This window comes from Theropithecus gelada, chromosome 4, assembly GCF_003255815.1.
Source record: "Theropithecus gelada isolate Dixy chromosome 4, Tgel_1.0, whole genome shotgun sequence".
NCBI lineage: Eukaryota > Metazoa > Chordata > Mammalia > Primates > Cercopithecidae > Theropithecus > Theropithecus gelada.
This window is the reverse complement of record NC_037671.1, coordinates 163,660,443-163,676,480: the sequence shown is the minus strand read 5'-3', so window position 1 is coordinate 163,676,480 and position 16,038 is coordinate 163,660,443. Positions and strand designations below refer to the sequence as shown.

Sequence of the window (16,038 nt, the reverse complement as noted above, 5' to 3'; positions counted from 1 at the left end):
TAGAACTTACTAGTTTTTTGATGCATATAATATCATTCAATGAAAAACAAAGCATATCTTAAATTGTATCTTTCTACATATGCATTGCTTATGCCTGTCTTTTAAATATGAATGAGAAAGTTACCATTTGTAGTTTTCCTTGAAGACTTAAAAGTCATGAACACTTGATTGTTTTTCATTTTACATATTTTTTTCTTACAAGAATAATAGTCTTCAAATAAGTTATTTCTGCCTTGATGAAATTATTAAATGAGGTTGGAACATTGAGCATTCGTTACTGAATAAATTCCTAGATTTGTTTGCTGCTTGAAGGCAAAGTAAGTTTTAAACTGTAAGACTTTAAGGGAGTATATATATTTCTGTAAGATTAATAACAGCCAGCACTTTTGAGACAATTTTTTAGTATATCAAGTATAATACTAAGAATATAAGAGAAATTTAGGATGTGTAGGTTACAAAGCTAGAATAAAACCAAAGCTCTGAGAAAGAGGTTGTTTAGCAGGTAGACTGTACTGAATTGAATCTGGGAACTGTCCAGATTCTTTGAAAGGATAGAGAGGTGAAACTTCTTCCAGTGTTTGCAAACTTAGAATAAATGTAGAATAAGCCGTAGGTCAGTGTGATCATACTGGGTTGTCTCTTTCAGACACACTTTTATACGTGGAAATACTTTTTGCATAACAGCCCATTTGGGGTTAACTTTAACGAATAATTTAGGCTCATGCTCTTCTTTTTCAGCCCTGATGCTCTGATGATGTCAGGGGCAGAGCAGAACCCACAGGAGGGAGGCAGGGTTGACACAGTGTTCCAGCAGGAGGCTAGGTTGGAACACTGCATCAGGTAAGAGTAAAACTACACCCCTGCCTCCGGAAAAATACAGTCTTAAAGACTAACATTTGTGGGTGGGCAGGAAGCTCTTTGTTGGAGTACTTATATGGAGCAAAGTTGAAGGAGGTACAGTTTATTTCTAGACCAAATGGTTGTCCATAGACTGACTCTTGGTTTCTAGAACATAGGAGAGAAGCAATGCGTAATTTTGCTAATTTATCCCAGAAACAATTTTTGGATTTTCTAGGACAACAATTTTTCAAACTTCTAAATCTTTTTTTGTTTGGTTGGTTTTTGTTGTTGTTGTCGTTGTTGTTTATTTCAATGTGGAACAAACTTTTAAATCTTTAGACCCCTTTAGACGTTCTTAAAATTTGTGGACCCCAAGAGTCTTTGTTTACATGGGTTAGATCTATCAAATACTTACATTATTAGAAATTAAAACTGATTAATTTTTGTTTTTACTTTATGTAAAAAAGCAATAATCCATTACCTATTGGCATAAATATTTTTAGGAAAATAACCGTATTCTCCAAAATTAAAAAATTATAAAAGGGGTGGCATTATTTTACATTTTTGCAAATTTCTTTTACATCTGTCTTAATAGAAGACAACGAAATTGTCATATTTGCTTCTGCATTGTCTGTTGGATATGTTGTTTTGTTTGAGGTATACCAGGGGTCTAAAAACTAAGCCCTGTGAGATAGATCCAGCCTACTGCCCATTTTTTACTAGCCCACAAGCCAAGAAAATTTTTTCTTTTTAATTGTTGAAAAGAAATCAAAAGAATATTTTATTACACATTAAAAATTGTATGAAATTCAAATTTCAGTGTCCATAAAAATTGTATTAGAACACAGCAGTGCTCATCGTTTATTTATGAATTGTCTAGGACTGCCTTTGCACCATAATGGTGGAGTTGAATTGTTGCAACAGATACCTTATAGCCACAAAACCTAAAATAGTTACTATCTGGCCTTATGGAGAAAACAGTTTCCAAGTTAAATCTAGCCTTACACAGCAAAAGGAAGCACTATTTCGTGGCTTTTTCAGATAACATAATTATTCTTTGGTACCACATCAAAGCACAAATGATAATTTCTTAAAGGTTACTTGCAGTGTGGAAGCTGAAGCCACTTTAATGCATTTTTTGTATTTTTACTTGATTTTATACCATAATGCATTGGATATTTGTAAAATATCAGATCATTGAGTTACACACATCTTTCAGATGTTGACATCTTTCATTATAAAATATTTAAAAAGTGTATTTGCTAATTTCACAACCTATCTTATCAAAGAAGCCTTTAAGTGCTGGAAGCTCTTGAGATTATGGACATGGATATACATTTTCCAAAATTTGAGTTTTCCCTTGAAACCCTCAGCATTGTCATTAGTAACCATTGGAAACAAATACTGAAAACATTGCTTTCCTTGAAATGACAAGCTCACTTCGTTCATTTTTGAGAAAATGCCTGCTCGATAACCAAGTCTGAATTGTTATAGATTATCAGCTCTTCTTTCAAGAAAAATGATGTTCCATGAAAAAAGTGGCTTGTTCAGCTTACAACTGAATCATACAAGTACTTTTCTGTGAGACAACCATTGTACCTATTCATATGCAGCAGAAGTGTTGTGTGTATATATTTCCCATTTTGACACATAGAGGAAGATGTGTTTTTAGGGCTGAGATTTAATAAAATTAATTTGTACTGCTTCATGAACATTCATAAGTGAGATCAGCATACATATTTATTTTCATTTATTTAAATTTAATGCTTATGTATGTGGGGGGGGTAAGGAGTACAATAACTGTAAGCGAAGAGTACAATGACTATATTTTGTTGCCACTGCCTTGATTCAGTGCAAATGTCAACATAAATGTCAATTATTATTACAAGAATAATTTTCACCTTTCAGATCTCTAAAAGAGTCTTGGGGAGGGACTCTTAGAAAGGAGTCTGTGGTCCACAGTTTGAGGACTACAACTCTAGGAAAATAACTCTATTGAAATGGCTGTAGGCCGGGCGCGGTGGCTCAAGCCTGTAATCCCAGCACTTTGGGAGGCCGAGACGGGCGGATCACGAGGTCAGGAGATCGAGACCATCCTGGCTAACATGGTGAAACCCCGTCTCTATTAAGAAATACAAAAAACTAGCCGGGCGAGGTGGCGGGCGCCTGTAGTCCCAGCTACTCGGGAGGCTGAGGCCGGAGAATGGCGTGAACCTGGGAGGCGGAGCTTGCAGTGAGCTGAGATCCGGCCACTGCACTCCAGCCTGGGTAACAGAGCAAGACTCCGTCTCAAAAAAAAAAAAAAAAAAAGAAATGGCTGTAAAGTATAATTGTTTGGGTGACCAGCATTTCACTTCACAGCCTCAAGCAACTAGACCCACTGCAGCTTTGTACCAGTGAACCAGAAATATTTCCAGAATCTGTCACAAATCATAACTGCCCTGAGGTGGGGATGTGGTACAGCCTGGCCCTAAATTTGTCAGTAGAAGAAATCATGAGAACTGTGGTCTTGAAAGCCCAACCAGGACTTCCAGATTGCCCTAAGATTGATATTTAAAACTAAAGTAATAGAGTCTTGCTTTAAATAAATTCTTTCAAAAATTAGTCATCCTGTAGTTAATACTGTTTTAATTGTATTTATTTTCTTCAATACTCACCTGCTTTGGGGAATCCCCTAGAGATACTTCTTTAATTCTCCTAGTAGACGTTCACTTTCAGTAAATTGTCAAATTTATAGCTACTGTTCCCCTTTCCCTTTGTTATCACCGGGGATAAAGGTTCATAATGTTTTTTTTTCCCACTGAAAACTATCCAGTGAGGAATTTGCTACTACTGTTTATCCTAAATAATTTTTTCATAAGTTCTTCTCTAAGAACTTTTGAGTTGAGGTCTTCATAGAATAATATCTGAAGTCTTCCTGCCTCTATACTATGCAGACACTTTTATTGAGAAGATACAGGACTCAAGAAAGAAATAATTTCTGATCTTAGAAAACAAAAATTAATCAGAGTACAATTCTGAACTACAGATTAGAACTTGCAATGTGGTATAATTATAAAGGTATAACATCTGGGTAAGTAAAAAGGAAATATTTTGAGGGAGGCATGTAACAATAGCAGAAAGGACATTTGGAGAACTTTTTCAGCTATCAGTACTTAATTGTGGTCCTAGGAAAATGACAGTAAAGGAGAATGAAGTTAAATAAAAAAGATTACACAAGGCAACTGATTCAGTAAACACCTGAGTGCCCGTATGTATTAGGTCCTATGTGAGGCACTAAAACTTAAAGGATTTACTAATGAATAGATTGAAAAGTTAAAAGCTATACATTGCTAGGTTGTATTATATGGCTCTCTATTTAGAAATCTGAAGTATAGTGCTAACGTTTAATGGCAGCTGTCTTTCTGATGGAGAAACTCAGGTGCTATTTTATTCAACTTGCCTATGGTCAGACACAATGATATGGAAATGATATTTTTGATATGAGTTCTAAACCAATTAGGTACTCCCTGTTGACTGGGGTTATATTCAAAGCCAGCTTGGAAGAATTGGAATGAGAGTTTAGTGACCTTTGAAATTCCTTCTGTTTTTAAACATAATTTAGAGTTATTTTAAATTAAGGTTAACTATGCTTAAAAGTAGAATATGAGACCTCAAAATACTTTAAAAACTGTTTTGAAATAGTGTAATGGATTTGTAACTACCTCAATTAAGTCTGTAAGTGCCAGTGAGCTTAGATAAAAGTTAAGTTTCATACGGGGCTTATTGACTTTGCTTTTTTCCCGTGGATGGGGACTCTCTTCTTTTGCTGTGTACCTTGCAAGTATATGCTGTTTTTTGTTAACAAGGGAGATTTGTAGAGGATATGTGAGTGAGTTAGTATAAGTCAGCAGTTCCCAAAGTATATTCCAAGGGAATACTGAAGGATTTTATTTGATGAAAAGGATGTGTGTCTGGAAAAAAAGTTGATTTAAACAAAGCTTATTTACTTTGAGACATCACAAGTCTTAATATACAAATGTGCATACGGATGCTCCAACAAAGAATTATTGTTTCCCCAAACTTATTTGAGCAGAAAACCTAATTTTTCAAAGCCACCTTACTGATTAGTATTCCATGGAAGAGAATACACTTTGGGAAACTGGTATAAATCTATTTCTATTACCAGAAAATGATTTTAAAGCGTGTGACCTATTGCAATATTACTATGTATAACCTTCTTCTTTTTATTCCTAACTAGATTTTATTTTCATGAAAAACTGTGGTTTTGGGTAGACCATAAGTAGCAGGAATAAGTAATGTCTGTTAAAATGCTCACTCTGAGAACATGAGGAAAGGAGATTTACATTATATATTACTACTTGTGAAAATCATCTGTTAGCTTTTTTTAAAATAAGTAAATATGCCTAAAATAAACTACAGTGTAGTCTTTATAGAGAATTTCTCTATTTTTAAATTGCAGATGTTGGGGATCAGCCAAATGAGGTAGGTTATTCAGGCTCTCCTGCTGAAGCTCCTCCAAGCAAGTCACCATCGATGCCGTCACTAAACCAGACATGGCCTGAGCTGAATCAGAGCAGTGAGGTTAGCAAAGCTTTCCTTTTCTTTCATTAAAAGTTAACTCTTTTAAGGTAAGATGTTCCAAAGAGGGTAATTTCAATCTGTCTCTTCCAGCATGCATGCATAATTGAGAGAATATATCAGATATACTATGATAAATGTTTGTAATTATGTGACTTTTTCGAGGTTTTCAAAGTATATATTCTGTCATTTGATTTCCACCACTTATCCCCATTAATACCTTGTGAGTTTAGAGAGGCAGATTTAGAAAGTTTAACCGTCAAAAGGTAAATGACTTGGCCAAGATCTCATACCCAGTGAGGGACAAGAGCTAGGATTTGAACATAAGTCCTTTGATACCTAGTCAACTGCCACATCCACCGTGTCACACTGCCTTCTCAGTCCTGTAAACAAGATATGTAATAATACATTTGGGATCTTAGCATTGGAAATGATAAGAGAAGTGACTGATTCAGTTTCCATGTGAAGAAAGTATGTTTTACAACCCCAGAACTCTGTATAATTAGTTTTATTCAATATAGAATGTTTAGCCATATTGAATGCGTTAAAGATGTGTTATATATGACCAAGCACAGTATGCAAAATGGAATTTGGGACAAATGCACTGTTTCCCAATTTCTTTGAAACTGCATTATCTAAAACATCAAAAGGGCCACTGATAAGAATAAGGAAAGAGGACCTGAGGCCCTGCCTCCCCTAAAACACGTGCTTAGGCCCCTATTAGAGCAGTTTTCTTTGTGAACAAGTTACGTTTTTTTTCTTATTTTTTTTTTCTTTTTGTAGCATGTAGGAAATGCTAAAAATATAAATATATAAGAGTTTGTTCACTTTCAGGAAGAAGTTCTAAGCTTCTGTCCTTTCCATGCCCTTTACAGCCAGAAAAATGCTGGATTGAAGAGCATGCTAGATATTAATAATTTTGGACAGTTGGAAAACAGAAGTAACTGTGGTTTTATACTACTTCCTGCTCTATGACATAATCACAGCCAAGATACTTGTGTCTGAGACATTATAACATCACACCATCCATCCTACCATTGGATGCAAAACCATTAATACAAGTGCTTTTCTAGATGAAGGGAATAAACCTTGAAAGAATTTGCTAATAGAGAGGGTTTATGGAAAGTAAGGTAATTGTTGTTAAGACACTACTGTTTTTGCTGTGTCTATTCATTTTGTGTCATTTTTTAAAAACCAATATATTAAAAGAATATTTTTATTCCATTGATATCAGTTTGTAAATAAAAACAATTCTTTCTAAAGCATCTCAAATCTAAAGCCCATGTTCATTCTAAATAAAATCATATGTGATCATTAGAGACTAAAGATAGAAGTCCCTTCTAAATTCAGATAGTAGAAGTTGCATTTTTCCCTACTGAAATATTCCCATGAAGTTTTATTTATAGTATTTGGTAATGAGGTCATAATTTTTTTCTATATGTGAAAAATCAAAATGTTAATAAAACATTGATTTTGAGACATTTAATGATATTTCTAAAAATATCTAGTTAGGATATGGAATTTAGATTACATTTTAATTGTCTTCCACAAAGCACTAGTAATCTTTCAACATAGATTTATTTAGCATCTGTGGTTATGGATGAGACAGTATAGGAGATGACACTAATAATCTGTAACCTTTATGGAGCACTTTTGATATGTCAGTTCTGTTTTAAAAACAGTACAAAACAAACTCTTTATGTATATTAACTCCTTTAGTTCTCTGAACAATCTTATGAGGTAGATATTATGTTACAGATGGAGAAACTGAAGCACAGAGAAGTTATGTAACTTGCCCAAGTTTGCACAGCATAACTGGGATTCCAGTAGCCTGGTTCCACAGCTGTGAGCCCTTAAAAATTAAGTATGAAGATGATAAGAGTGTCCCTTTGTCCTCCAGGTAGCTTACATGCAGTCTTGTGAAACTAAGTTAAACTTCATGCCACCCAAATGAGATACACAAGTAAATACCTTCTTTTTGGCAAAAATCTTCTGTAAACTTTTCTCCACAGTTAGATAATTAGGATTTTAAAACTTCCTTCTCTGTCCCTGTAACAATAATTATTGAGGAAAAAACTAATTATATTAACAGATATTGATAAGTAACTTTCCTGAAATGATGCCGCATGATAAAAGCAATTATTGTGGGATTTTTAATTCATGAAATACTTTGAATGGATCAGTATTTCTCAGAATATCTTAATTTTCATATGAAAACTAATCTGTAGGAAAAGTGAAATTATTGTATCAGCCATTTTTGTAGGTAATTTTCACCAGTGTGCTCATTTGCTGATACTTAATTTTTACATGTCTTCTCAACTTAAATGTCACTATTGTAAATAGTAAGTTGAACTTTGAAGCATAAAAATGTATACTTTCCCAAAGAGGATTTTGGTTTATGGGGTAGTTTTGTCTTTTGTGTAAATATTTGTGTGTATACATTGTGTGTGTGTAGGTGTTTTTCCTCTTTAGAGGATAACTGATAATTCTTAAGAATCAGATTTAAATGATAATTTTAATACAATTTTGATGTAAAAATTCTATACCATTTTATTACTAAGATCTCCAAAACAAATGGAATTTACTATAATTAATATTGACTTATCACTCCACCTGTTTTAAGAGGTATGATATTTTTTTGTGTACCTCTTTTAGAAGAGTAGTATTTCATATCAAAGTACATCTTCTGTATATAACTCATGCTCAGATGCTTGATTTGCTCTCATTGTGGCCGCATTCTGATTTTTCTAGCATGGGGTAGGGAGTGGGGAAGCGGGGGTGCCTGATTGGCAGTTCTGTCTTGTGATCTGGCATGGCCCTGTTTGTAGTGCTGATTGCAGGGGTTGACTTGCTACAGATTGACATAAGCTCTACATATATTAATTCCAGAATTCTTTGCATTTTATCTCAATTATATTTTATTAAATATCTATACATTTGTGTAAAATATGTGCACGTACATAATAGAATCATCTTTCAGGGGTCGCACTGGCAAGTCGCACTGACTTGCTTTGTTTTGAACAAAACTTTGATTCTTTAGGATCACAAAATCAGTACATTAACATTTGAATGTTCAAAGAGGGATTTGATGTTATTCTTTCTTTAGTCAAGACATGCCTCTTTAGTATTTTTACTTGGTGGACATTTATATCACTTAGACTTTGTTCCTGTATTGTGTTTTATTTTAATTCTGTAAGGCTTTAAATCTCTTCCATAGAGATTGCAATAAATCATTACTATACTTTTGATTGTGAAGCTCCTTACCTTACAAGATGACCCAGAATAAATATAAAATGTTGATGGAAAAATAGAAAGTACTGAATTTTGTTAAACCTATGAAACACAACTTGCAGTGCAACCTCTGAATTACTTTGCTAAATCTTCTCCAGTGATCTTTTACTCCATCTTTCTCATCATGCTGACTTGTCTCTCCTCTGTCTATTCAGCAGTGGGAGACATTTAGTGAACGCTCTTCAAGCTCACAAACTCTGACCCAATTTGATTCTAACATTGCACCAGCTGATCCTGTAAGTCAATCACTTAGCTTGCTTGTTTGAGATTAATTTTATTAACCCAAATTTCCATTCATTATCGTTTTTAGCTGATATGCATGATTCAGTGGAGTGCTTAGAAGGAAGTGGTGGCAGGCTTTTCAGTTTTTGTGTGCTTAATGGTGGGAAAGACATTTTTTGCCATTCCTTTTTTCTAGTTATTTTGTTGAGAGAAAAATACGTTTTTAAAATCTGGTACATGTGTCTAGAGAAGCATTTTTTGTGACAATCTATTTGGTTACCCTTATCATTTGCTAATTAAGTGTATATTTTATATACATACTGTTTATTTCAGTGTAGTGACACTTTATGTAAATACTATTTGTATGCTTACACATCATGTAATATGTACTACATATGTAACTATTTATGCAATGTCATCTTTTATTTTGACATGCCAAATGACATGGCTTTTATTTAATTAGTATGTTGAGTCCTGTTAGAGAGAATCAAGTTCAGCAATACAAGATGTTGGTCAAATACTCCCCTTATGCAAAGGAGCCTCTGTCTTGTCTTCTTGTGGCTTACTGTGTTGCTTTGAAAATGCTACAAAGTTCACATCCTGATTTAAAAAATAAGTTCTATCCCCACAGAGTTAATTTAATATATGCTTCACCTATCCCTTGGGTTTTTTGAAAACCTTAGCTGTTAATTGTTCTTCTCCCTGTTCACTTCTCTGCTTTTTCTTTTTCTCTCTTTATTTATTTTTATATATATATATATATATTTTTTTTTTTTAAAGACAAGGACGTGCTAATAAGCACTTTCCAAAAAGAAAAGAGGGAGTAAGCAGGAAGTGAAGAAGTGTGTAAAGGCAAGATTTTAAAAATGAGCTGAGTAGAAAGATATGGGGAAAATGACATAAGACATTCTTTTTAGATGATCTGATCAAAGACAGCCAGCATTTATTAATTAAATGTAAAAATGGTCTTGTCATCTAAAGAGATTTTGAAGAAGTGGCATTTAAAGATAAAGTATACCTTTAGCAGTTAATGGGTCTTTGATGTGGTTTGTTTTTTGTTTTTTTGAGATGGAGTCTCGCTCTGTCGCCCAGGCTGGAGTGCAGTGGTGCGATCTCAGCTCACTGCAACCTCTGCCTCCTGGGTTCAACTGATTCTCCTACCTTGGCCTCCCGAGTAACTGGGACTACAGGTGTCCACCACCACACCCGGCTAATTTTGTGTGTGTGTGTATGTGTGTGTGTATGTATATATTTTAGTAAAGGCGGGGTTTCACCATGTTGGCCAGGGTGATCTTGAACTCCTGACCTCCAATGATCCACCCACCTCGGCCTCCTAAAGTGCTGGGATTACAGGCTTGAGCCACCATGCCTGGCCTGATGTGTTTTATCATTTTAAAGAATTTATATGAAATCTAGAGGCTGCTGTTGTATTTATTGAATTCAAACATAATGTATGTTTTTTAAATGTTTATTTTATAGTCTATTAAGTATTCAAGGACCAGCTGATATGTAGATTATCTCTGCCTTTTGCTTCTCATTTCTTGCTACATTTAAGGCATTTATTTTTTGTTTTAGTCTCTGAAAAATGAAGGAGAAATACAAGGCAATGCTTGAAAACTTCGCTGCTTATTGGCAGCTATAATTAAGATCTCTTAGGAATTGACAAGTTCTGTAAATTAAAAGTTTTACCTTTATGTTTTCTTTTTAAGTTTAAAGTTTTACCTTTAAGCTTTAAGTTTTGCTTCTCTATATTATTCCTGTCTCATTATTGTACAGTTAAGCTAATATGAAAGTACTTAATGGAAGTACTCTATATGGGAAGGAAGGTTTGATATAGCAATAAAGAAGCTATTATATTCTCTAACCCTTAAAAAACAGTGACAGTAATCACACATAGTATTATGATTCTTTGTCAGGCCAGGCAAGAACATTATGTATAAAAATCTAGAACTCAGAAACAAAATAAATTGACCTATGACTGACAGGAAATGTAGAGAAATAGTTGGTTGAATAGCAGTGATGTTCTTCACACTTCTTGGAAATAATACTCAAATTTGCAACTCTAGTGTCTAAAATTATGTGACTCAGTACTTTCCTTTGTTATCTCTAGTGTGTCAGGAGGCTCTCAGAAAATAGAGTGATTAAGTTGCATTTTAAACTTGAATTTAGACCTCTGAATTTGATTTTAAAAAATTGTCATTCTTAAATACTTATATTTATAATCTAATACCTAGAAATATCTTATTTATTTTATGGTGGCAAACTTAAATCTGATCTTTGTTTCCCAACCAGTATTCTTACTTTAAATTTTCTATTAAAGGAATAGCCTGCCTTCTGTTGTGTCCTACAGTGTCTAAGTTTGTTAACCTTCACTTAATACTTACCTGAAGTATTACCCATCCACAGACCCACTACAGCCTGTAGCCACAATCCCACATGATCCTTTGCAAGGCTTTTATAAATAAGGATTATAAGTAAGTAAATAAGGCACATTCAGATTAGAAGGGAATCACCTAGGGGGCAAAAACCTTACACGTCTAATGTGAATTTAACATTTCTTACAGTACTAGAAATATTTAACGGACTATTAAAAAGAAACTAAATTATAATAATTTGCCATTTGCTCAGTAAAAGTCTGTACAAAGTTCCAAACTGGTCTGTAGCATTTAGAGACAACCACTACACAGTGCAGTGACCCCATTTGCAAACCACATGGTTAGTTATTAAGCTTTCATAGTTCTGGTGAAATTGAGATTCTGATGGTCTTGGTTCCAGAAACTTGATCTCTTTTCTTGAACTGCTTGTCAGTTAATAGCCTTTGGTAGAATCTGCTTCTGCTAGGATATACATGAATGAAAACACTAGGAAAATTGTAGGTGGATGAGAAGTGTAATGCATTAATTAGTCTTTGCTGTGATTGATTGCACTGCAAATATATGAAAATGCTAGTTAACATTCCCAGTTGTTCCAAGCTTTATAAATCTGATTTTATATCCACATACACATACATTGAATATAGATTTAGATGAACGTTATGAATTAAAGCATCTAAGAAGTTTTTCTTTTTTTAAATTCCTAATTTGCTTTCTGTTTGGAGTAAGAACTTATTTTCTCATGAACTATCATTTTTTTCTCCTTTAATCATGCCTTATAAAGGTATATTCTGATTTTCATAACAGTTATTTCTGGTATTAAATGTAAATTAAGAAAATAGTAGAGTTGCTCCTAAAGCCATGTTTTTATAACCAAAATATAACTTAATATCTTAAAGGTGTTTTTATAAATACTTTCCTGAGAATGACTCATTATGTGACAAATGTAAACTTTCATCTATCTATAATGTTAATATTATTTGTAACTATAATTTTTTAGTTGTAGGGCAAGTGTTAGGTTGATTGGTTAAGTACATGAACCCTGACGAGATTCTCCCTGGTGTAGGGGCAAGAAATTACTTTGAATGAATTTGGTAGTATAATAGATGTAAAGAATTTGTTACCAGTTGTTGGAATTCAGAGATGAGCATAAGCCAAGGAGATATGTCAGATAAGAGAGGGTGTGCTGGAGCTTTGCCTTCTCTAGCAGGGGCTTGGTGTTAGCACAGTACTGTCTCACTAAAACAGTTTCCAACTTAAACTGAAAGGCCATTATCCTCCACACTAAATTATAAACTTAATTCATTACTAGATATTAAAAATTTAGGATCTCAAATTCAGTCTTCAGCAGCCGCACATACAGAGTGTGAACTGACCCCTCATAGGAGGAGCTGAGCCCCCTTGGTGATTTTTCTCAGCTGGTCTATTGCTGTTAAGCTGGGTGCTTGATCTGGTTCTGGTTTCTGCCCTGGGAGTCTCAGTCCCCAAGATGAGCCCTACCTGTGTCCCAGGTACGCCTCTCTTTTCCTTCTTTTTCTGAGAGGCTACCATTGTCTTCATTCTCTCACCCTTTCTTTTGTGCTTTCATTCTAATCAGAAGTCTTTACTATCAATTCCTTTAGTCCTCTAACTGGACTAGACTCTAGTCTAGTTCAGAAATAATCAGCTGTATTACAGTAATGAAAAAGGTTTAAGAAAAGTATTACCTTGTTAGAATGGGAGTCTTGTTTCTCTTTAAAAAAAAAGGATTCCTTTGTGGCAGTTTTGTGCTAAATTTTGAGACAATCAAATTTAAACACTTTGAATTAATCTGTAGGAAGTATGTATTGTGCCTACTATTGCAATGTCATAGGCATTTTAGTAACTTTGTTTCATAGGTTTAAAAAAGTATCAAATTTTTTTGAGCAGTTTACTGAAAATGAGTTTTCAGTCTGTTATCTAGTTCTTGGATTCTCATGAAATAGTTTATTTCAACCTCAAGACTCACATTTGCATAATTTTGTCAGATCATTCCTCACTTTTTAATATTGTCTTGAACTGTGTTTTTATAAGAGCATGTTTTAAATGTAAATCTTACACACACACACACACACACACACACACACACACACACTTTTCGAGATGGGGTCTAGCTCTCACCTAGGGTGGAGTGAGATGGCATGATCACAGCTCACTGCAGGTTCCACTTCCCAGGCTCAAGGATTCTCCCACCTGGCCGGGCACAGTGGCTCAAGCCTGTGATCCCAGCACTTTTGTAGGCTGAGGCAGGCAGATCACGAGGTCAGGAGTTCGAGACCAGCCTGGCCAGCATGGTGAAACCCCGATTCTACAAAAAAAAAAAAAAATTAGCTGGGCGTGGTGGCAGGTGCCTATAATCCCAGCTACTTGGGAGGCTGAGGCAGGAGAATCGCTTGGACCTGGGAGGCGGAAACTTGCAGTGAGCCAAGATTGCGCCACTGCACTCCAGCTTAGGTGACAGAGCAAGACTCCATCTCAAAAAAAAAAAAAAAAAGGGAACCTCCTACCCTAAGCATCCTGAGTAGCTGGGAGTATAAGTCGTGGGCCATGCCCAGATAATTTTTATATTTTTTGAAGAGACAGTGTTTCACTGTGTTGCTTAGGCTATTCTCTGGGCTCAAGTGATTCTCCTGCCTTGGCCTCCCAAAGTGCTGGCATTACAGGTGTGAGCCTCTGTGCCCAGCCTTCACGTAAATCTTTAATCACTCCACTTAAAAAGTTTTTTTTTTTAATTAGCAGATATTAGGCATATATAGTGAGCTTGATTTTTAAATAGAATTCTAGAGCTTTTAACTTAAAAAGCTTATTTTCATGCCTGCCTTAGTGTAAATGGGAAAGCCTGTCCACTGGTTTTTACAGTTTTATTAGTTTTGGTTGTTGCATGGCATTAGCTTGACATTTTAATACAAATTCTGTATTTCCTCCCATTTGTCTCTAGGATACTGCTATTGTTCATCCAGTTCCCATTCGTATGACTCCAAGCAAAATCCACATGCAGGAAATGGAACTTAAAAGAACTGGCAGTGGTAAGGAAGCCGTTGCTGGTTTGTATTTTAGTTTTGCATCAAACTAAAATACATAAGTAATTATTCTGTCAAGGTTCAATTTTCTTTCATCGTTGCTTATTTTTTAAGCTAGTACTTTCTATAATTATGTGTATGTTCATGCATATTTATTTATGTTGCAATTTTTAAAAGGAATTTATTTTAAATTGTAGAGTTTTAAAATAAGGACATACGAAAATGTGACATTTCTAATACCCTGTGGGTTTTTATGGTCACCCTTGTAAATTTACATTTAAAATATGTTAAAACTTTAACTGAAGAGATATATGTTAAAATAAATTTTGGCTTGGAAATTATATATTTTACTTGAACTCTTGGAATGCCTCATTTTGGACTAAATGTTTCAGGGTTTCTCAAAGGTAGATTTTTTTTTTTTTATAAATCAGCGTTATAAATTAACTTACTTTACAGCTTATATATGTAGTGTTTTGTTTAAGTTTGCTACAGGAATAAAATTAAGTGTGAACATGCAAATAAACTTTTTCATTATAAACTATCTTCTATTATGACAGAAAATAAAATTCTAAATAAATAGTTTTACATTTGTTTTTATTAAAAATATTATTTTGTCTTACATTTTATGTTTTTACCTGCCACTAGTTTGGATATTTAAATGAAGTCTTACACTCTGGGCTTTATGAGTTTATCAGTTCAAATACCTATATCTTGTATTTTTACCTATTAATTCATAGATCATACAAATCCCACTAGCCCATTACTTGTGAAACCATCTGACCTTTCAGAAGAAAATAAGATAAATTCATCAGTGAAATTTGCTTCTGGTAATACTGTAGGTAAGTGAAGTATTACATCTTCCATTTGAAGTTTACTAAGTCTGGATTTACAGTCTGACTATTTCAGATGTGTACCCATTTAACACTGTCTTCACTAGATAACACTTTGCCCTGTCTGTGAATAAATGGTTGCCCATTGACTCCTGTCTGTGTAGCCAGGTTTGGTCTTATGGCTCTTTCCCAGTAGTTCCTTCCTTTTCTATCACACAAGAAATTGCATATATACGTTTATTCAGCCAGTGTTAATTGGATACAGTATACCAGGATCTGTTCTAGGCACTGGGGATTGAACAGTAAAAAAAGTCTTTGCTGCTATAGAGTTTACATTCTGTAAGGGAGATAAAGAGGGAATAAAAAGTAACTCTTATATTAGAAAGTAACTAATACTGTGGATAAAAATAAAGCTGGGAGAGGGTGGAGAGGTGCCATTTTAAATAGGATGGTCAAGGAAGACCTTACCAAAAAAAATGTCATTTGAGTGAAAACTTGAAGGAGATGAATTAAGCTGTACAAACCCAGAAGGAAAATTAAGGCCCAACAGACAGCAAATGTAGAGCCCTAAGGCAGGACCTGCTTCTACTAGAATAGCAAGCAAATACCTGGAATAGAATTAGTTAGCAAATTTGACAGGGAAAGGTAGCAGTGGTAGGACAGTAACAGGAGGCAGTGTCAGATTTTCTTTGACTTAGTGAGATGAAAAGCCAATCGAAGGTTTGAATGGAGGAGTGATGTGATCTGAGCCTCCTTTTTAACTGGGTCACTCCGGCTGTCCTAATGATAATAGGCCAGAAGAAGGTGAGACAAAACAGAACACAATTTAGGAGACAGGGATAATTAGGCAAGAGAAGATGGTGA

General features: G+C 34.6%; 1 protein-coding gene across 5 annotated transcripts in view; it reads left to right on the top strand.

Annotated features, from left to right (window-relative positions):
• Positions 1-16,038, top strand: part of REPS1 (RALBP1 associated Eps domain containing 1) — an 86,396-nt gene that overhangs the window by 55,809 nt on the left and 14,549 nt on the right. For 3 of the 5 annotated variants that reach the window (XM_025383347.1, XM_025383348.1, XM_025383349.1), the window contains exons 9-11: positions 5,303-5,424; positions 14,263-14,350; positions 15,082-15,183. In XM_025383347.1, the coding sequence (XP_025239132.1) occupies positions 5,303-5,424; positions 14,263-14,350; positions 15,082-15,183 (312 nt within the window). Of the gene's footprint in view, positions 1-5,302; positions 5,425-8,867; positions 8,949-14,262; positions 14,351-15,081; positions 15,184-16,038 lie in introns of all 5 variants that reach the window. The other 2 variants (XM_025383346.1, XM_025383345.1) reach the window with 1 other exon arrangement.